At 35.1% G+C, this 23,557-nt stretch overlaps 3 protein-coding genes across 4 annotated transcripts; 2 read left to right on the top strand and 1 right to left on the bottom strand.

The window, feature by feature from the left end:
* The first annotated feature begins 31 nt into the window (after positions 1 to 31).
* Positions 32 to 2,310, top strand: LOC102607103 (hypothetical protein). Of its 2 annotated transcripts, none has more exons than XM_006467195.4 (2): positions 32 to 450; positions 1,057 to 2,310. In XM_006467195.4, the coding sequence occupies exon 2, from the start codon at positions 1,089 to 1,091 to the stop codon at positions 2,166 to 2,168; it is 1,080 nt and encodes a 359-aa protein (XP_006467258.2). In that variant the 5' UTR covers positions 32 to 450; positions 1,057 to 1,088; the 3' UTR covers positions 2,169 to 2,310. The 2 variants fall into 2 exon arrangements, with proteins under 2 accessions (XP_006467258.2, XP_006467257.2); XM_006467194.4 differs by having other exon boundaries at positions 32 to 976.
* A 13,891-nt stretch (positions 2,311 to 16,201) lies between these two features.
* On the top strand, positions 16,202 to 20,139 carry LOC102607590 (serine/threonine-protein kinase D6PKL2). Its single transcript, XM_006467196.4, has 3 exons — positions 16,202 to 16,503; positions 17,392 to 18,467; positions 19,093 to 20,139. The coding sequence occupies exons 2-3, from the start codon at positions 17,506 to 17,508 to the stop codon at positions 19,964 to 19,966; spliced, it is 1,836 nt and encodes a 611-aa protein (XP_006467259.1). The 5' UTR covers positions 16,202 to 16,503; positions 17,392 to 17,505; the 3' UTR covers positions 19,967 to 20,139.
* Positions 20,140 to 20,418: 279 nt separating this feature from the next.
* LOC102607885 (hypothetical protein) lies at positions 20,419 to 22,525 on the bottom strand. The gene is made up of 4 exons (XM_006467197.4): positions 21,907 to 22,525; positions 21,273 to 21,391; positions 21,024 to 21,139; positions 20,419 to 20,909 (listed from the first exon to the last, which is right to left on the bottom strand). Exons 1-4 carry the CDS (start codon positions 22,364 to 22,366, stop codon positions 20,690 to 20,692), a joined length of 915 nt encoding a protein of 304 aa, XP_006467260.2. The 5' UTR covers positions 22,367 to 22,525; the 3' UTR covers positions 20,419 to 20,689.
* Between the last annotated feature and the right edge of the window lie 1,032 nt (positions 22,526 to 23,557).

Below are 23,557 nucleotides of genomic sequence, written 5' to 3'. Positions count from 1 at the left end.
TGTCAATCCAAGCGCATAAGCCTCTCAGAGCCTGTTGTTGTAGTAGTTAGGCTTTGTGAAATGTGTACTGTATGTGCGAATAGATTGACCATTTAATTAGGTTTTAGGTGGGCGCTGTATTCAAAGTTCCAACCTTTGAAATTTGAGTACACTCTGCCTTGAGCCAAACATATAACCGGCCTTATGTGGCCTCCCTTGACTTGCCACATACAAGAAAAGAAACATATCAAAATGGGTAAATTTCAATCTCTTTACGCACTAATTCTAACGCCTTGTCAAGTCTCTTCAATGATCTAGAGATTTCTTAACTAGTTTGCAGTCTGACAGACTCGTCTTGAGCTGGGAATTGTGGGAACTGTCGAATTGAGTCTTAAGTGACTCGCATAAAAATCAGATTTGGCAATCAACCACTTTCCATTAACCATTCGATCATCCACTTCTCTCAAACAGGTATGTAACACGTAATCTTTCAGGTATACCTTGTGAAGATATTGTTCTATCTTTTCTTGCGGTTCTCGAAATTACTCCTCTTCACCACTTTATATGCTTTACAAGAAATGGATGTAATATTTCTGTTGTTTGCCACATATATTTATATTTTGTTTTATATATTTTTGGGTCCTGATCAGCAAAACCCGGATTGTTGGTGGACAATGTTTCCAGCAACAATGGGCATAGAGACATAGAGTACTATCCACATACACTAGCAAATGAATATATAACAATCTTCATGACCCTCAGACCCTCTTTTATCAATATTTGGTGTATTCATTATTATAATTTATATCTTCGTGCATTCATTCTGCAAATGCACCATGATCTATTTTCGGACTTGACTAGCTAACAGAATCTGTAAGCTACAGACTGCAGCATCAGCCGTTGGATGTGGTTGGATGTGGAGTGAGAAACTAAACAACAGAAGATCGGATGGTGGGATGACGGGAGATGTTTGTTACAGAATCTGTACCATAGACAGGTCCTCTATTTTCTCTGAAATCAACCAAAGAGCGTTTAACTAAATGATCTCATATTATCATTTCTTATCATTTGCTGTAGGTCAAGATCTGGTTAACCATAATCTGATAAAAATGGGTTGCATTTCTTCAAAAGTAGTGTCAAGATCAACAAGTTTCCGTGAACAGCTGAACCTATTGCAGAAGAAAGCAGATGGTGTCACCTGTAGTCGCAGTGGAGCCTACCAACCCCTATTGGGGAGTTTTGCTTCAGAGTCAAATTCATGCCTGAAAGCAGGCGTTGATCTTGGGAAAACGGAAACCAGTGAGACATGGGAATTGACATCTAATCTTGAACAAGAAGAGGGAAAACAAATGCAACCACCATCTCCACTTCTCATAAAAGCTACAGAATCCATTGATGCTGATTCAGCCATACGGTCTAAAAGTTGTCATTTGTTTCAAAATCAAGAGGTGACCCCTCATCCTCTGGAAAGATCTGATGAAATTAAGGAAGAGAGATCTATTAGGAGCAGAAGCGATAAAGTTCATGCTTGGAGCTTCCACACAGTAGAGGAATTTGATGAAATGATGGAAAGAATTCACTTTTCAAGGGTAAAGCAAACAGGTTTTGCTGGCAAGGATGAAGGTTTCTCGCAACTTCACCACTCTAAATCTTCATCATATTCATTTGAGCATGCTGAGCAGGCTATAAAACAATTACCCTCAACAGATGAATCTCAAGTAGAAGAAAATACTGCGACTGAAGAGGACATCTTTTCTAGTTCAAGAGCACAAACCACAGGAGTTATCCAGAGTCCTAATAGCTCCAGAACAGCAAAGGGATCAGATGTAATTGCGCATGCTGCTCAAAATTTGGACAAGGGGTTTAGAAGAAAGGCCATGGCAAATGAGCTGGAATCACTTAAAATGCCAACAACCATCGAATTTCAAGGTGCTGCAATCCTTCAGAAATTTCTACATGTTGGAGGGCAGGTTTACTCTCCTGGGGCTTATGTAACTCCAAAATTTGGTGGCTACAGTTTACCTAATGATTGTGGACCAGTGAATAAATACACTGACGGCACTATCTTTGATCCGGAATTGGTTGCTGCCACTGAAAAAGCCATGGAACAACTTGAATTGGAAGAGGAAAACATTCTTAAGCAAATTGAAGAGAATTTCAAAGGAGAAGCAAGACTAATAGGAGATTGAGATTCCTTTCCACAAAAAAAATGACCAGTTGTGCCACAATATAAAGTTTCGTTTTTCTCCATGTACAATTATTTTTCTTTTGGTGAACGCATGAAGAGTTGAGACTTGTGTATATAATATGACCGGAAACTTGAAAGTTCAATGCTTGCACACAATATAACCATGAAAGAATTCATAATGTCACTGGAAAACAGGGCAGCCATCAGCTTTTATGCCAGGGGAAGTGAGGCAACTTGCTAAAGGACAGTGATCGTCTAATTCCAAACCCCACCAGCTGGGTCCATTGATGTCATTGATTTGCAATGAAAAATAGCAAAGGATAGCCAAGAAGGCAACCCCAGCATCTAATCCAGCTGAGAGAATGTAATTGTGTCTAGTCCACCATCCCTTGAATCTCCTATAAACAACAAAGTTGAAGAAAATGCCTACACCACCCCACATTAGGTAGTTCACAGTCCTGGCTGGTGGGTGGCATGGCTCCTGTGGCTCCTATAAAACCGGAAAAATAATTTTAAAAGAAGTAAAGTATGTTTATTTTTGTTTGATTCCCAAACCAAACACGAGAAGATCAGTTTTTATATGTTGGCGCCCCTCAAAATATTATACAAATAAATTAATCAAGCTTCTTAAAAAGTTTACATGTGGGGCAATGTGATTAACTTACGGAATTTTACTATTTTACAGTTTCTGTAAGGTGCAGTTCCCAATTAAATGGAATGTGACCTATTTGAACTCATATCCATTTTACTTATTTTGGGTGGGTGGGTGGGCTTACCTTAAGAAGCTGCAAGGTAGCCGTCCCCTAACTTACATATATATTTTAGGGAAATTATCACTGGTATACCCTAAAATGTCACCGGTATCAAACATACTATAATACTTTTCACTTGTATCACTCGTACACTCTAAATTGACAAAAGATTTCTGGCGTCCACCTTTCCGTTTACTACCGTTAAGTTCTTAACGGAATTTGAGCAAAATGACTATTTTACCCTTTTAACTTAAAAAGACAAATTTGCCCTGAAAGTGAAGCAATTGAAAATGTAACCGTTGGGAGCCAATAACGGTTACATTTTTGGCTATATAATGACCTAAAACACAACAACAAAAATAGTTTGCAACATTCAACCAATTTGCAACAAGAAATCAGCCAACATTCAACCAATTTGCAACAAAAAATCAGCCACCACACACCTGATAATCTCTTTAAATTTAACCAATTTGCTACTCTTTTCCAACTAAAAACCAGAAGCACATTAACAAATCATTGATCCATCACATGCCAAGCAATCACATGCCAAGCAATTCATATGAAAATGGCCTCCAGTGAAGCATCAAGTTCTGCTGATAGTGGACATACCAGATATTATAAAGTAAAATGCCAACCAAAATACTGCAAGTGTGGCATGCAAGCAGTGGCTCTAGTGTCAACCACATTGCAAAACCCTAATGCAATGTTTTGGTCATGCAGGTGGAAGCATTATGGAGCGAGGCATTGTGGATTTTGGGAATGGTTCACTGTGGAATCTCTCATATATCCTAATACTGATGGCGCAATGCCAGGGCAAAACTTGAAGCTGAATGATGATTTGGTTAAGATAAAGAAAAGGCTAAAAAGCATCGAAGGAAAGCTTAAATGGATCCTAATTGTGCTAGTGTGTGTCTTTGTAATTGTCCTTATGAGAAAGTAATGTAACACACAAAGTTTGTATTCAATAAATATTCAACAGTCATAATTATCAACTAAAATATTAATCTAATCATAACATATCCAAAATATGCAGATAGCAACATATCTCCTTCAAATACATATTCCAAAAACCAATTCGATAGCTTAGCTCATGCAAGAGCATAATTAAGTTCAGTTGATATCACATAACTAGCATAACAGTTAAGGAAATTGAAGTTGATAGATTGTTTCCAACAAAACATTGCAAAATGAGCATCAAACTCATTACAAAGCACCTGTGACAGTGGATGCTTGTGATGGATTCTGTGATTGGCTGACTTGGGATAGGTTGACATGTGAAGTCTTTCCTATATTACAGAAAAGAAAATAAATTAAGCTCCTTATATTCAATTATGAAATATGATAAAAAAGAAACGAAATTCAACCTCTTTTTTTGCTTGTTCCAGCAACTCCAATAGCATTTGCGCTTTTTCTTTTCATCGATCCAGCACTGGAGCTTTTACTTCGATCACTTGGTACATGGTCTCTCCTCGCTGTATTTCTCGTTCTTGTTGGCTTTGATGGCTGGCTTAAAGGATCTGCTGACTGGCCTGAAGAATTTCCAATTGACAGCTGAAAAAACGTAACTTCTGTGTTAGATGACAATATAAACAATAAACATAAATGAATAAAACTAATGGACTAAATAGATACCTGAGAATTAGTGTTTGTAGCTTTGCTTGGCCTTGCAACCGATGGTCTCAATGGACAAGATCTTACATTGTGGTTCGAGCCACCACAAACCGAGCAATTGACAAAGAATCTCCTGCTGCGTTTTTGAGGTTCAGTGGCTGCTCTCTTCCTACATTTCTTTGGCCTTCCAATCTTTTTCCGCACAATTGGGGCATCAATTAAGGGCCTATCACCATGCTCCCATGTCCGCTCATCGGGAATTGGACTAAACATAACTGAATATGTATTAATGTAGGCTTGCTTGGTAAAGCAAAATGGAATATACTCCTCAATTTCATGCCTTGCATAGCCTATGGCAGCCATAGCATGACAGCAAGGTAAGCCGGCAATTTCCCAAAACCCACAATCGCACGTCTTGTCCTCCAATTTCACTATAAACCTCCTAGCTGGATAATAAGATTTATCCATGACTTGAAAATTCAAGTCTCCCGAGGGTTGCACAATCATTTTTTCTCCTTTCTTGAAAGTTTGATCCAACTCCTTGTAAATCCGAGGAGCAATAGTTTTTTGCCAAGTATTTCCCTCATTTCTTCTCTTTGTAAATCTTCTCATCAGTCTGCATCTAATTTCCTCAAGCATTGACAAAGCAGGCCTATCTCTATAAGGCAAAATCCAACTGTTGAAGCACTCGGAGGCATTGTTATCAGTCCTTTCTACCTTGCAGTTTCTGTCGTATGTATGCATAGACCAAGTGTATCCATGCAGCTCTCTTTCCAACCAATTATATGCTGCTAACTTTTCCACTTTGATATGTGCCATTGCCTCCTCATAATCATGCTTGTTACTACTTTTTGCTGCCTTCCAAAAAAGAGTCCGCAAGTTGGCACCAGCATGTTCTTTCGCAAAATTAGCATACACATGCCTACAACATGCCCTATGATAGGCAGTAGGCCATGTGTTCGGAATTGCATTCAACAGCCCCTTTTGCCTATCACTAATAAATGTTACCTGTCTTCCATCATCTAAGTAGCTATGCAAATGATCAAGAAACCAAGTCCATGTTTCTGTGTTCTCAATCTCGCATACACACAATGCTAATGGAACTATCCCTTTATTAGCATCTGAAGCAACAGCAGCCAACAAAACTCCACCATATTTTCCCTTTAGGTGACACCCATCGATTCCAATGAACGGTCTGCAGCCATTCAGAAAAGCATTTCTTTGTGCTGGAAATGCAACAAAAAATCTTTGAAATAGACATTTCTCTGGAATAGTGACTGCATCACATAACACTTTGCAAATGGCTCCTGGCTCAGCCCGATGAATAGCTGCAGCATACTGAAACAGCTTTTCATAGCCCTTCGAATGGTCACCATATACTAGAATCCTTGCTTTTTCTCTAGCCCTATACATTGTGAGCTTCTCAATCTTCAACCTGAATTTTTCTTGCATATAATTCTTGAGAAGAGATATCTTGACATTTGCATCAATAGCAACATGTCCCTTTATCATTTCAGCAACCCATGTTGAAGTAACTTTCACAGATTTCTTGGTAAGCTTGCACTCATGCTTCTTCTGATATTCCCGCAGCCAAAAACCATTCCTATCATTCAGTCTTGCACCTTTAACAAACCATGGACAGCTAGCCTCCTTACAAGTTGCAAAATATCTCCGCGGTTCACTATATTTTATGCTAATGTTAAACCCTTTCCTAATCATAACCTCATGTAACACTTGTCTAAAGTGATTCACATCCCTAAACACATCACCTAATCTCAACCTATGTATCCCATCAGCATCTAATTTATACTCATGTTTCTCTAAATATTTTGTAAACTTCACACTGCCAAGATTGATGTCATCATCAGAAGAGTTCACAACCATTTCGACTGCCCTAATGTCATCATCTAGTAAACCATCTCCACCTCCGTTGCTATCACTCTCGCATTGGCTGTCCTCACTGCCCTCACTATCATCAATGTCATCAACAGACACAATATCATCAACAAGCATGGTAGGTATTGGTTGCACAACAGGTTCCTCACCATCATTGTCACTTCTTTTATCTGACCAATCTGATAATAGTTTGTCTTCATCAATTTCACCCTTATGAATAGTTGCAGTAGCTTCGTGTCCATAACCCCTTTGCATATCATCGAATTCATCTCTGTTACTCCCCCTTTCTTGATCTGTATGCGTAACTTCTGGTGTACCTCCATCATTCAAGATATCTATAACTTCTGAAGACAGGTGTACTCCTAAGTTAAACAGCAATGATTGTATTAACGGAGCATCTGGATTTTGAGGGCATAAAACAGGCACAACTTCAACTTCAAATGTAGTAACACCCATCAAATTATGAAACCCAAATAAACATTTCATCCCATATTCAGAATCTAAAACAACCTTGACTTTACTATCTGGGTTCATAACAGTCAATAAGATTTTACCAACTGTATCTAACCCATGTACAGTAGTTATCTTCAATGCCTCAGCCTTTATTCTATCAACAGTCCAATCTTCAGGGTTAATCATACCGACATGATGTTTTTCTCCTTTGAAAGAAATCACTAGCTTCATTGTTGACATGTCTACTGTAATCCCAAAAATAACAGAATGTGCTTAAATATGGATCCTTTAAGCTTTACACACACAGCGTAGGAAATAAATATCATACAATATGCAAAAAACCAGACCCTTAATATGCAAGTTGAAAAAAGCCCCAATTAGTTTTAACGAAATACATGTAACAGCCAACAGACCCTCAATATGCAAAAACCAGAACCGATATCATTTACCATATAAATGCACTTCTATAAACCTAAAACATTGATCACATAAGAATATAAATAACCCAAAAAATAACCACTGCTTATTTCTTCGTTTTTAACATTCTAGGGTTTGTAACAAAAATTAAATTCCCATAAATTCGGATAATTTCAAATTATTTCTTACATCTATTGACTAAATAAGAGATAAGAGATATATTGCATGAAATATATATATATATATGAACATACCTAACAACTCGATGCTTCGCTCGCTGGATTCGATCGAAATCAGCTTACTCTTCTGTCAAGTTCCAAATCAATCTCCACAGCTATCACTTAAACTTGTTTGATGGTCAAATATTGAGGGTTTTTAGTAAAAAAATGGCAGGCATGCATACAGTCTTGCACCGGTTGTTCATATGCATGCAAACTTCTCTCAGTGTGAATAAAGAATGGGGAGGATGGACCACTTCTGTCTGTTTGTCTTTGAGTTACAGTGAAACGATGTCGTTTCTTTGTAACTTTTTATTTTAACCAAAATAAAAAACGACGTTGTTTTGTCTTTTTGTTTTTTCTTTTTTGTTACAGTGAAACGACAGTGTTTTCGGGGTATTAAAACGACGCCGTCTTTCTTTGCAGCCACTTCTTTATTAAAATACTATATTACCCCTATGACGTCAGCATGTCTCAACGGTAGTAAACGGAAAGGTGGACGCCAGAAATCTTTTGTCAATTTAGGGTGTACGAGTGATACAAGTGAAAAGTGTTGTAGTATGTTTGATACTGATGACATTTTAGGGTATACCGGTGATAATTTCCCTATATTTTATACTGTATCATTATATATTCAACGAGGAAGGCAGCATTAATTAATAGACATGTGCGATGGATGTCACGTGCAGTAATCTTGTGCATACTGCAGCTCTTACTAGTATATATATAAATATAAATAATTTTTAAAAAAAGGTAAATCAAAGATAAGATCGATGAGTAGCGAATCTAAATCCAAACCATTAATAATGAAAATGAGGAGGACCAAAAGCTACATGCGTACTGCCACCGGGTCCAGCAGTTTATAGTTCAATATGAAAAATTATTTAGATATAAAATATTTAAAATATATAGACAACAGTGATATATGCTCATGCAAACACGTGAGTACATATGGCTTTTTAATAACTAAAATTACTTATTTAATCTCATCAGTCAACTTAAAGTAATATTTAATATACTTACAATAATTTTATTAATATTTATTTTATAAAAAAATTAATTTATCAAATTAATTCTAAAAGTAAAATATAATATTAAAAGTTGTGAAAATTTTGATGTTTTCTTTAACACTAATTTAATAAATTATTATTTTTTCTTTATATTATGAAGAAGGTAAATATATTGTCACAAAGGTATTATTAAAAACAAAAAGTAAGGATAAGAGTGTAACATATTTAACAGTAGAGGTTTCTTGAGATATTTTTTAAAATACAATAATTGAGTGGACACTTAAGTCAAAATATATGAACTAAACAAACATTGATTTTTTAATAGCTTAAGGAAACTTTCATTAAAAAATATATATTATTATTTATATATATATATATATATAATCCTTTGTTTTAATTTTTCTCTTAATTATATTGCATATTTACTAGATCTCTTCTTAATAAGTTAATTAATAAATAGAATAATCGATCTGTGCATATATTATATTATAAATATTTCGAATGCAAAATAATGTACAAGTTATTTAAGGATGGCAGTGCATATGCAAAGCAAAAGCTCTCATTTGATTGGTTTAAGCCCATCAAACAACACACAGTAGTAGCCTGGGGAAGAAAAAACTAAACCAGGGCTGCTGAGTCCTCGTAGATGCTGCTTCCTTGCCGGTTGCCCCTTATATACATATACATATACATATACATACACACACATAAATTTGTGTGTCAGCTTCTGATTAATTAATTATATGATGATGATATTGCTCCATTTTCCGATTCATTAATTTTGCATTACTGCGCAGTAAGTAATTTCTTTCGGTTAATTAATTTTGTTGCTTCGCTTAGAGGTTAGAATTAGCAATTTATAGGATTTGTACCAGCCAAAGCCTACAGATTAAAATTATGTATGTAACATATGATGGTGGTCGTCAAAATCAATTAAAGAGGCACTACTACATCAACCATTTACTTCAACAGCTCTTCCTGAATGTGAATGAATTCTGATGATAGCGAGTCAGCCAGCCATGTGGTTGTGGCCACTGCCTGTTGGGAGGCCCGTGGGTCGCCATTCGCCAACACTGGGATTGTGACTCCAGCTAACAATTTAAAGTTGTTCATAACACAAACGAATTTAATGAATTCAAATACCAAACTTTGCTTTTTTCTTATAATAAATGAAAGATCGATTTCATATTCACAATTGGGACCTTATGATATATCATGCATACAATATATTGTGTAATTAAAATCCCTTCGCTCGAATGTATCCGCTAGATCTCTGTCGTCTATGAAACCAACCCTGGAAATGATCAGCTTAATTTCCTCCCAAAATATAATTCACGCTGCAGGCTAGGAGTTGCTCTCACACTCGCACTGAGTCACACAATATACATACGTGTATGTGTGTATATATATATATATAGAGAGAGAGAGAGAGAGAGAGAGAGAGAGACTAGCTAGGTGCTTATATATGTTAGTGATTTGTATTTATATTAGTTGAGACATTGAGTGAACCAAAATTGGATGCCTCGTCCCATCAAAACATTGGCATGCATGCATGCATTCAGCATTCAAGGGCCGGCCGGTTATGGCCCCTGCTTGGCTCATGTTGCCACAACACATATAATATAGTAAGTAATGAAAGTAATTTCCAAAGTTTTAAGTAGTAGTTTCCCTTCCCCCCACCAACACCAAATGATATAAAATGAAGTATCCTTATAGACCACCTTAAAATGGGATATATAACTCAAGCTAACCTAAACCCCCACCAACGTAATTGCAATTAGTATTCATTCTTCAATGCAAACTATACATGCGACTCCAATATTCTGTTATAACTTATTTTAAGTTAATGGACCATAACATCACTACCCGCCGAAACACAAGCACACATTTCTTATTATTTCTACGTAGGGTTACTTTACTCGATATTTTCAATATTATATACATACATACATACATATATAAGGGTAAAAAAAATTAAAGTAAAGCTCTTAAAACAAATCATTATATTAAATTAACACTTTTTTAAGTTTGAGCAATACAAGTTCTTTTTAGTAAGAAAAATTACCTTGTGGGTGCTATACTCCACGATCTATATATATATTTTTTTTGGGATAAAGAAAAATACTTCATTAAGAAATAGAGAGTAAACACATAACTTGTGTTGGTAAACTGTCCAACCATACAACAAATTTGGAACCTTTTAAGGCTAACTTAGCCAAGGTATGGGCATTAGCATTGCAAGACCTACATGCGTGCTAAAATTTGACTTCTTAGAAATCTTTCCTTCTTTCTTTAATCTCTAATATTACCCAAAAGTTCTTAGGTTTATTGTCCTTTCTGTTGTTTGCCAAACCAATAACCTCTTGACAACCTGATTAAGAAATCACTGTTGGTAGATATGTGTTTGTTGCCACTTGCATTATTCGTTCAATTACTTAAGCTTTTACATAGGAAATAGAATATTAATGTACACGAGGTCCTAATTGTATAATTTGATCGTAAATATCAGTAATAGTTCTATATATCAATATTAAAAAAAAAAAAAAACTACTGCGAATGAGACACTTCCATTGAAATTTGAAGATATGATGGTTGCAGTTACAATAGTCACCTTAGCATTTTTTATCACTAATCCTAATCCAACTTTATGATTCTCATTATCAATAGTTGCATCCACATTTGCTTTGCACTAGCTGTTGGGCGAGGGATGCCATTGCTTTGGTTTCTCTACTTATGTTCTCTTCTTTTATTGTTGCTAAGATATTTTGATTCTTTTAAATGCTTCTATTATTGCTTCAGCTTTTGTTGCCGGAATTATTGGATCCCAACTATTTGCCTTTGAATAGAAAGTGGTTTCTTGCATACCACATAACCTACCAACAAGCAATCTGAATTTCAACTTCTTCTTTGCTCAATTGCTTGGATATATTAAGTAAGTATCTAATAAATTTTAGCCTGAAGTAGTTGGTGTCTCCAACGCAACTAAGAGGGAATGCTGCCAAACCTTTTAAGTAACTTTACACTTTCTCAGTACATGAGCAATTATTTTTATTCTCTATTTACATTTTTAGTATATAGGGTTGGGATCACTTTCCTTTTCCATAGATTATCTATAATTGGTAGCAGGTTATTTGCCACTCTCCATAAAAATTTTTTTATCATCTCAGGGAGGTCAAGCTTTTCTATTTACATCTTTGGTAGATAAGGTTGGCACCACCTTCCTTTTCCATAATTATCTGCAATTAGTAGCGTGTTATTTATTGCCTCCATATAAAGATGTTTACCTTCTTAGGAAGGTCAAGCTTCCATATAGCATTTCATTGACTACGTTTCGGGCTTAAGTTACTTAGGGCATTTGAAAATTTGCTTTCAAGGCCAAGTAGCCACCCTTGACAGAGTACTTCCTAAGCTTATTATAATGCCAACAAAGTTCATCCATTGATGGCTTATTCAGTAGAAGAATCGTTTACAGAATATTAACATCATCTTGAACAAAATGTTATTGCACACAATAAGAGTTTTTGGTGATATTGGCTTAAAAATAATTAGTCGTGGCAGTCAGCTACTTTTATAGACTTGCATATTTTTCCCAATACTAATTCTCCACCATGTCTCTTTTTGAAATGATCTATCTATCCCAAAGTATACTTCTACATACAAAGGGTTGATAGTACCTATGTTTGCATTGAGGAAGTTAAAGTGTTTAAAATATCTTGCTTTGAGAACCTTTATATTGAATGATCTTTCAGCTCTGTTTAGCTACCAAAGCTTGAATGAAACTTGATGTGTTTCTGAAACCAACCCTTTTCTATGCTTAACATAACTCATTTTTTCTCATCTTGCCCAATAAATACCATGAATATCTTTCTTTATGCCTCATCAAAAACTAGCAATTACCCTCTAAATGTCCTTATACAGAGTAAATGAAACTTTGAAAACACTCTTTGTATAAATAGGGACAGGCTAAGCTCTTTATCAGCACTTTTTTGCCTTTACTTTAGAAGAATATGTGTTGTTAATTTCATAACTTACTCAAGAATTTAAGCCTCATATTATTAAAAAACTCATCTTTTTCCTTCCAATCATGGATGATAATCCTAAATATTTTTTATATATAGACAACATATTCAATTGGAAAATGTTTTTTATAGCAATTATTTGCTCATTTTGAAGCTTCCCATTGAGGAACATTAAAGACTTTTCATAGTTTAAGATCTATCCCGAGGCAGCTATACACAATCAAAAAATGCCTTTAAGTTTTTACAATTTCAATGGAGGCTTTGGTAAAATTGAAATTCTCATTAGCAAATAACAAATGTGAAACAGTCACTTGTTTGTCAAACTTAAGCACATGGATCACTTTCTGTCTTTTTGTTTGCATTAGGAGATCAAAGAAACATTTTGCACACATAATGAACAAGTAAGGTGAAAGTGGACACCTTTGTCTCAGTCCCCATTAATGATTACTGTGAATGAAGGTGTTGTAATTCAATTCATAATTAAAAACACCCGTTTTTATGTGAATCCTAATATTCTCTTAACATGCTCTAGAAAAACCTATTTTATTCAATCATAAGCTATACTAATATCAAGCTTTAGAGCTACTAAACAATTTCTTCTCCTTTTACTATATCTAAATTTATGAAGGCATTCATACTCAATTATGATATTACCAATAACAATCCTATTGGGACTAAATGCACTTTGAGATGGGGAAATGACATGGTGATCGTACTCCACAACTTGACAATGTTAGATGGTTCTGATTTATTGGCTTTCAATAACTTTTTAAATATCTGATGATTATTTAATAAGGAATTTTCATCATTTTAATAAAGTAAGAGATAGATTAAAATATTAAAAAATATATTCTTATTGAAACATTTCTATATCTAATGATCTATTTAACAATCAATCTCTCTCTTTTGAATTTTGATTTTATTTGTCCATCTTATACTCCTAGTCATAGTCATAGCTAGCAAAGTAAGTAACTAATTACTTGGCCAATTTAGGTTAATCAACATTCCTAATGTCGGCACAATTGATGGGATTTTGTCATTCTATCCTTGAGCTCCGAGGCATAATTTTTTCTCTACAGCAGAAATCCATAATTGCTAGAGTCATGCTTGTTCATTGTACTCACCTTCACCATGCATTTTTATTAATTTGTAACCATTTTACAGAGCATTAATGCATGTGACAACTCAAAACTTGAGTGCTCCTCCTCCTATAGCTATAGGCTAAAAAGGCTGGAACTTTCGAATATGTCAATAATTATCTCTCTCTCTCTCTCTCTCTCTCTATATATATATATATGTATATGTATATTTAAAATAAAATAAAATTTGATCTTGTATCTTTAAAAATTGATGGTTCCCATTTGTTTGATAAATAATTATGCTATCTTCTTTGAATTCTATTACAAGGAATTCATCAGAAAACTTTATGTACGAATATCTGTTGGATAATAATAATAATAATAATAATAATAATAATAATAATAATATTCTGTTAGATAAAATTTGTTTTTTGTTACAAATAAAATGGTGAACAAATTAAAATAATATTCAATGGTCGTAAAAAGAAAAGGGGCAAGAAACAAACAAACATAAAAAATAAAAATAAAAATTATGACATAGTTATTGATGGGACCAAAAAATTATGACATTGTAAAAATTACCATCATCATCAAATCGGAACCAGTGGCAACTCAACGGCTGTTGCTACTATTGGTTCAATTTCTGCGATGGCCATTGGTGGTGGTCCGACTTCCGCTACTGCTATTTCGACGCAATGGCTACTGCTGGTTTGATGCGGCTGCTGTTGGTGGTAGCTCGACGCCATAAGTGTTGGATTATGGTTTCATTTGATTTTCATTATCATTTTTAATTATTATTTAAATCAAAGACAAAATAAGAATTATAAAATTTAGATGGGCACAAAAAAAGTCATTCTTAGCTGATTCCCAACCCTCTCTTGAAAGTTGGAACTTTGGGAATGATTTTCAAATTTATGGGCCCTGCACGATTTTCATTCTAATTCTAAGATTTGATTTTATAAGCAAAACGCATAATTCATTTTGATTCCAAAATTTTCATTCTAATCTCTGATTATTAAATATAGCATAAAGTTAACTTAGTTAAAGAGTAGGCGATTGCATTACAAAATCTTGGGTATGTTGGATTTTAACAATTCAAAAAAATTTAATCTTGCCTTGGATATTTTTAAATAACTCATTTTTACTACGCTTCATATTGTTAAATAAATCAACCATCATTTTAAAAATCAATTTCAGTAAATAATGAAGATAGACCTACACTTTTGACCACTTGTAATGTAACTTACAACCACTCATATAAACAATAGTTGTATGGGATCCACGCACTGGTCATGTGAGTAGTTGTAAGTGACGTTACATGTAATTTAGAGCATCACCAAAAGACTCTTCAAATAAGATTTGAAGAGCCACATCAATATTTAAAGCTCCAAAAAACACTTCAATTAAGATTCTTCAAATAAAAATTGATTCTCTCTCTTTAAATTTGGAGAGTTAATTTCTCACTCTTCAATTTATATTTTATTACTTTTTATTGAATAAAGAGAGAGAGTTGCTTTAATTGCTATTAACTTTTCCTTTAAAAAAATAATTATTTGATTAAAATAATATTAACTTATTTATATTTGAAGAGTCGTTTGGAGAATATCATATTTTTCACCCTTCTATTTGCCACATAAGTAAGCAAAAAAGTATTTGAAGAGTAAAATTTATAGAGGCTTTTGGAGATACTCTTAGGGGGATCCCTTGTAATTGTAAATCTCATCTCTTAAAGAACTTAAATGTAATAAAATTTAGAGATTCTTTTTTTAATTCAAGAAAGAATTAAATAAAAATATAATAAACATTAAGAATTAATTATGATATTTATTTATTGAATAGTATAATAGTAATTTTAGTAGTGGAAATCATAAAAAGAGAATAATAATTAAATTAATTGAAATTAAAATGAAATAGAAAGAAGATAGAGGAGGGGGCTGTTTGGTAATTCTAACAGATTCTTTTTTCTCTTTTAGACTCGGGACAGAGTGCCACTTCGGCCTTGGTCGGAGTGGTGGGCTGCTGCCCTCACAAGCATTGTGAGGACAGCGGTTCAAGCCCCCACAAAAGTATTTGTGGGGGCTAACGTGCTTATTTGTTTAATATTTCAAAAATTTCCTCTTCTGTAAGGGATTATTTGTCTGGGCATGTACTTCACAGAATTTAATGTAATAATATAAGTCTCAATCATGTATTTTTGATTGTAAATAATATATCTGCTATAATAGCAGTTGTAAGGGATTATTTGTCTGGGCATGTACTTCACAGAATTTAATGTAATAATATAAGTCTCAATCATGTATTTTTGATTGTAAATAATATATCTGCTATAATAGCAGTTGTAAATATCTGTATAATGCAGTAATATGATGATTAATCAGTATTAAAAAAAAAAAAAAGAGACTCGAGACAGAGCAAGGTGAAGGAAAGAACCTCCCAGCCTCAGAATTGGGGAGACGGACCGGACCGGACCGGACCGGACCACCAATGCCCAACAAACTCCTAATCCCTTTTCTTTTCTTTAGTGTCAGACTCACAAGTCAGAAACAAAACCAATCAAATTTTTGTTGCCTTAAAAATTATGTCTTTATTTATTAAAAAAAAAAAGTTAGAAAACCAAACTCAACTTTAAGGCTTTAAGCTTTGCTTTGACCTCTCTATGTGCCTGTGCTTTGCCTAATAGTTCACCACAAGCATCACATTGTCCCATTTTTTTTGTACTCTCTTTTTCTCTCTTTCTATACCAACAACAGTTCGTTTATGTGTATCTGTATTAAATAATTCAGCTTTCGAAGAGCTTTCGTTCTTTTTTTAGTCCCTGCCGCAAATATTGGAAATAAATTGAAAAAGCAAAGCACTGAAGTTTTTTGATACTTGAGATCAGGTTTTTTTTTTTTTTTTGGAGTCTGTTGTGTTTTGCTTGATGGGTTTTTGTTCTTATGTTTTAGCTTTTGTATCTGGGTATGCACTTAGGTTGTTGTTTTGGATCTGTGTTGGCTCCAAACAAAAAGATGTGATTTTTGTGATCAAGATCTGATTTTTATGTTAGCTTGAGCCTTGATGATCATGCTTGTATTATCGATTGTGATGATATTTCATTATCTGATTGAGATTAGCTAGCTGAGGTTTGTCTTTTAACTGCATTATTTAGCTGGATGACTTAACTTAATTAGCTGATTTTGTAGCTTTTTTTTTTGGTGATCCTATCCTTGAATCAATTTTGTTGTTACTTCTGTATCTCTTCTTCTTCTTCTTCTTATTATTATTATTATTATTTTATATGTATGATGTTCTTTTGAGGACTGATTGCGCTATTGAGGAGGATGTTGTGATCTTTTTTTAATCTAATCTGCCCCCGCACCCCCCCTTTTTTTCCTTATCCGTATTATTTGTCTGAAAAGGTCTGCTCATTCTGTGCTTGAATCTTCTTATTTCGTTGGGGTAAATTAATTGTATTTAGTTATTGGGTGTTAATAAGTTCTTCTTCTGTTTGGTTATCAAAGTTTGCATCTTGGATCCTTTTATTGAAAAAGATGTCTCTAAGTTTAGTGGCTAATGCGTGTCCATACTTAGCTATGAGCTGATTTTTAGGCCACCTGTTGAATATTTTCGATTTTCTTTCTTAATTCAGGTTTCAAATATGCATGGAGAAACCTCTCTCTCTCTCTCTTTTTCTTCTGGGCATTTTAGAAAGATATATTGTCGTATCCGAGTGCAGCATGTTGTCTTACCCTAGTTTGATGTCTCTAATAAACTTGGTTGCTGTGTGCAGATTTGGGAGAGAATTTGCTAGGCTTTTGATTGCTGATATAATTGTTTTTTGCCAAGGACACTGAGTGCGGCATTTGTTTGATCTGATGTATATCTAAGATTTCTGTATACTCTGATGGCCTCAAAAGCTGTTGCAAAAGCTTCCTCAAAAGAACAACAAAAAACAGCTGGTGTTCAAAAGATTGGGGCAGATGAGCCTGTGTCTTTGCCTTTAAATGGATCAAAAACAAATAAACCAGAGCTGGTTTCTCCGAAACAATTACCAAAATCAGTTGATAAGACCCCGAAGCAGGTTGCAGTAGAAGCTTCTCAAAGTAAAACTTCATCAAATTCAAATCAGAAGGGTCCTGTTGATTCTTTGATCAATCAACTTAAATCTAATTCTTCCTCACTTGGTCTTGAACAAGCATCTAATGTAGATTCTGTGGTGAGCGAGAATAGAGGCTCACAGGATGTTTCTGTTGATCAAGAAAAGAAAACATCAGAGTATGGAAGTGTTAAAAACAGTTCAGTTTCTGGCAAAGTTAGTGATGGCACCAGCAGTCTTGCAAAAACTAGTGGAAGTGCCAAAATTAGTGATCGTCTTGATTATGTTGAGAGTGGCAAGAGCAGTATATGTAGAGGAAGCACAAGCAGTGATGTGAGTGATGAGAGCACATGTAGCAGCTTCAGTAGCAGTATCAATAAGCCCCATAAAGCCAATGACTTGAGATGGGAAGCCATCCAAGCAGTCAGAGCAAGAGATGGAGTTTTGGGTTTAAGCCATTTTAGACTGCTAAAAAGATTGGGTTGTGGGGATATTGGAAGTGTCTATCTTTCAGAGTTGAGTGGAACTAAGTGTTATTTTGCGATGAAGGTAATGGACAAAGCTTCTTTAGCGGGCCGTAAAAAACTGCTTCGGGCTCAGACAGAGAGAGAGATATTGCAATCTCTAGACCATCCCTTTCTTCCAACGCTTTATACTCACTTTGAGACAGAAAAGTTCTCTTGCTTGGTAATGGAGTTTTGCCCTGGAGGAGACTTACACACTCTGAGGCAGAAACAGCCAGGCAAATATTTTCCTGAGCAGGCAGTTAGGTATAATAACCTAATTTTTGACATAAATTTGGTTTCTTAATCCAGTGCCATGCATATTTTGGTTGACTAACCTTTGATGTTAACCTATTTTTTTTTTACACATAGTGTTTTGCTATCTGCTATTTTACATAATATCTGAATTTTGGAATCTTTCTGTTCATTCCCCCTCAAGAATCTGCTGCAACAATCAAATTATTATCTCTCTGCTGCATAAAATATTCAAGAGGTCTAAATGTCTGTGCACATTGGAATGCAGATGTTGTAGAACTATTTACTGCAGATAACCATACAGTGGAACTAAGAAACTTCATAGTATAGGATCTTTTTTTATCTTTATGCAACCAGAAAAACAATTTGATACACTTCATTGTGAATGCCCCTCTTATACCATAAAATGGTTGATAGAAAATGGCAGACCAATAGATTTAGATGGCATTCCGTTTGTAACTGCACTTATTTGATGTTATGGGGGCGCCACTTATGGTTTTTACTTTTTCTTTCCACTTGCTGCTTTTCATGATATACTGTAGAAAGGTCAAATGCTAACTTGTTGCTTTTGGAGCTTAAGTGATTTTTATGAACATTATTATAATGATTGTTGTCATTTTTGCATTTTTATCTCCAGGTTCTATGTGGCAGAGGTCCTGCTAGCACTTGAATATCTACACATGCTTGGTATCATCTACCGTGACCTTAAGCCAGAAAATGTCCTCGTGAGGGAAGATGGCCACATAATGCTCTCTGATTTTGATCTTTCCCTCCGCTGTGCAGTCAGTCCAACTCTTATCAAAGCCTCATCCCTTGATGCTGAGCCATTACGAAAGAATCCTGTTTATTGTGTCCAGCCTGCATGCATCGAGCCTTCTTGCATTCAGCCATCCTGTGTCACTCCTACTTGCTTCTCACCCCGCCTCTTTTCTAGCAAGTCCAAGAAGGATAGAAAACCTAAAAATGAAATTGGAAACCAAGTCAGCCCATTACCCGAGCTCATAGCAGAGCCCACGGAAGCCCGGTCTATGTCATTTGTTGGAACCCATGAGTATTTGGCCCCTGAAATCATCAAGGGTGAAGGTCATGGAAGTGCTGTTGATTGGTGGACTTTTGGGATCTTTCTGTATGAACTCTTGTTTGGTAAAACCCCTTTTAAAGGATCTGGTAACCGAGCCACATTATTCAATGTTGTGGGTCAGCCTCTTAGGTTTCCAGAATCACCTGTTGTCAGTTTTGCTGCGAGGGACCTCATAAGGGGGTTGCTTGTAAAGGAGCCACAGCATAGGTTGGCTTATAAGCGAGGGGCAACTGAAATTAAGCAACACCCTTTCTTTGAAGGTGTAAATTGGGCATTAATACGTTGTGCCACCCCACCTGAAATCCCAAAGCCAGTTGAGATTGAGCGAATACCAGCCCCAACATCGTCAACAAGTGAAAAGACAGCCCCTACTATGGTTCCACCTAATCAGAGAGGTTCTGATAATTATCTTGAGTTTGATTTCTTTTAGTGATAGTCGGTATTGATTGCAGTTTGCAAATTGTTTCTATTAAGGAAAAGAATTGTTCTGAACATCCCAAGGGTTGTTGATGATGAGGATACGTTCTTTTCTTGTTGACAGATAATGAAGAATTGTATGTTTGTTTTTTTGGTTTTTGCTTAGTAAACAGTTTCAAACCTGTATTTAGTTGTTGTCGCATAGGCTCCATCTTTTAGGGGCTTAAAGTCTTAGAAAATAGCATGTGCACTGGAAATTAAGCTTATATCGGGGTATTAGAAACAAATTTGGTGTCTCAAATATGATGTGGATAGATTGCTGAATGACTTTTTGTCATTTTTTATTTTGGCCCCCTCCAAGAAATATAGGTTAACAGTAACTTGTACAGAGGATTTAGACATTTTGTTATGGAAGGCTATTTCATAATGGACTCTATTATTTTGTGCAGTCGCTCTGAAGTTAAGTGATCAAAGAAGTTTGGAGAGTTTTATATTATGTATCATCCATCAAAGACATTTCACTTGTGATAATACAACAGTGACAATAGACAGTTTGCTTGAATTGGTTAACAACATACTTGTGTACAAGATTAAAGAGAACTGCTATCAATCATTATTGTTGGTGGCTTTTTTTTTTGTTTTCCTGTGTCACTGAAAGAAAGAAGACGAGTCCCCAACAGCAATGAAATGTTGCATATATTATCTGGTAAATATGTTGTCAATCAAATAACTGAATTTAGAGCTTGAAGCACATGCATGAGAAAGAACCAGGGAGTTCATTTTTTTCTTGTGAAGCCTTGAGACTGTTGTGATCATTATTGCGTGGAGACGGTGAGTCATTAATCATCTGGTCAATCACTTCCTTTCCTTCACAGACTACCTTGATCTCGCAAGTTTCTGGTGCAGTCTGCAGTATATGATCAGCCATCCCACTTATTCTTCCTGACTTTGATTTCCTAAGTACCCTCAACCATATGTAAAAAATTATTTAAAAACAAAATAGAAGAATTGAGAAATAAAACAAGATGAGGGTGCCAATGCCATTGAAATTTATGGAATGAAAATGAAACCTTAGACTGGATTTTGTGGTTCCGACAACTAGTTTCCTAATGTTAAGAACTGGAATGAGGTCCAAAATAGCCTTGGCAACCAAATCACTCTCAATAAGCACAGTATCCACCATAACCTGTTTGACCATAACATAAAAAGTTTTCTTGATTGAAATTAAAACAATTTACTTGAATCACACAACTACAAGGAGCGATGTCTGGGGGTAATAAGAAAGTTGACATTTTCAGTTGAATAAATTAATCGAGCACCTTAGATTGGGAGCATGTATCAAGAAACTTTTGAAGGAGTTGTCTCCTCTTGCCTGTTTCTTGGGCCATGAAGGTCTCCAGTTGCTCTGGATTCACTTGATTCCTTGGTAGCTTGCCAACTGCATACAGCATTATCACCCACACAAAATAGGAGGGGCTCAGTCTCATAATATCAATTTATCAAATCAAATGGGCTTAACCACACTAGTACGTCGACATGCACAGACATATGTACTTGCTACCAATTAAAGACTCGAAAGCACCGGCGGTGCTTTCTCCAGGCAAACAAGACAATAACTTCCGAGAGTCATGCAAGTTTTATGTGAAAACGCATTACATATGCATCAAAGAAAAAAAATGATCATCAATTAAGGCTTGACTTTGTTGTTTGTTTTATCGACCAGAGTGAAATCACGGGCGCTGCAAGATTGTCAGTCAAAGCGCCATTTTTGACCAACCAACCAATAACTCTTTAATTTCTAATATCTAGCCAGTAAGTCCTACCAAAATAATAATAATAATAATAATAATAATAATCATAATAATCGGAAAATTAAGACGAAAGAAGAGAAAGACAGAGATATTTTCTGGGGAGGGAGTTGGAGAGGTCAGGTTTAAGGAGTAATTAGCTTACGTGGAGAAGGAACGAATTTGACTTGTGGGAAGACATGAATGAGAAAAATCAGAGTTGATGGATTAACAGCATGCCTCAGCGTCCATGAAAGTGCATCCATGCTGGACTGACTCTTGCCAACTGCTACATATATGATGTCTTCTTCTTGAGTGCCATTCCCGTTAGCAACATCAAATGAAAAGAAACTGCTTTCGATTTCTTCTTTGATCGGCGCCAATGGCATCGGCATCCCATTCCCGTCATTGATCTCAGACAGTAGCTGACTAGAATTGCTTCTGCTGGAATTATAATTCTCTTCTTCTTCTTCTATTTCACTCGTTATACTACTAGTACTGCCGCTTCTGCTTGAAGTACTTGATGAACTAGAAATGGTATTAATATATCTCGTGAGAGGAATTGGATACTTGTCATCTCCACTACTAGCTTGGTTACCCTCCGTTGTACTTGTCGATACCGACATTTTTCTAGCTGAAATTATTTGAGAAACATAAAACTGAGCATATCATATCAAATTCATGCCATTAATTCTTTATTTTATTCACACACACACACACATATCTATATATATATATATATATATATATATAATTTTCTTCGCAGCGGTTGAGACGCAAATTGCCAAATCCTCTTTGACTTTTCCAGGTTCAAGTCTTAAGCAAAATGACAAAAGAATATCATTTAATTTACATACACATATAATATAAGATATTTATATCATATTGTTGGCTACTCAGCCACGACTCAGTCATGACGTTAACAAGCAATGTCAAGTCAATGATATGGGACGAATATTCCAGTAAAGAAAAAGGAATAATCTTATGATAGGAGGTTATTGCTACTGGAGTCAATTGTCTATTTTTATTTTTTCAAACAAAAAAAAAGGTATAAATAAATATACGTATTGTATGTACATTTGTAGTATGTAGGTAAAAAGTACGAAGAACTAGTAGTAAGTTGTAACCTAGGTGGGGCCACCTATTAGTTTGTTATTGTTATGTTGGTAAATTAAAAAAAAAAAAAAGTATCCACCGTCCACTCATTTTTACACTATTTTTAAAAAAATATACATTTTTTTTTACAGCGCTTCACTTGAAGTTAACATTTTTTTTATTAGTACACCTTCGTTATAACACTGTTAAAATTTTACTGACATCATAAGGGTAAAATTATCATTTCACAATAATACAGTGGTAGAAAGGTACAAAATAATATAACTTCAAGTATAGTTTAGCGAAAAAAATAGGTGGTTGGTGAATAATTTATCTTTTATATTTGAGGGTAAAAAAATTATTTACATAATATTCTATTAGTTTTTTTAACGGTCTCCAAATATAAATAAAAAAGTGAAAAAAAATATAATTTTAGATAGATTTCAGTAAAAAAATTATATTTTTTTTTTTTAAAAGTTGAAAAAAATGAGTGGAGGATGAATAATTTCTCTTAAAAAGCGATCGACCGAGATACTCGGACATGGGCTTGATCTCAAGCCTCAACTGGGTTGGGCTGCTTTAATGTGATGCGAACCCATTGAAATCTGCTCTGCTTATGTGGCCATCAGGCCATGCCAACATTGGCACTACTACCAAAACCAAACAGGAAGGGCAGTAGCTTTCTTCTAATCCTTGTAATCAAATTAAAACTTGCTTTGCTT

This window comes from Citrus sinensis, chromosome 2 (genome assembly GCF_022201045.2).
Source record: "Citrus sinensis cultivar Valencia sweet orange chromosome 2, DVS_A1.0, whole genome shotgun sequence".
NCBI lineage: Eukaryota > Viridiplantae > Streptophyta > Magnoliopsida > Sapindales > Rutaceae > Citrus > Citrus sinensis.
Note: the sequence above shows the minus strand (reverse complement) of the source record. Positions and strands in the feature narration are given on the sequence as shown.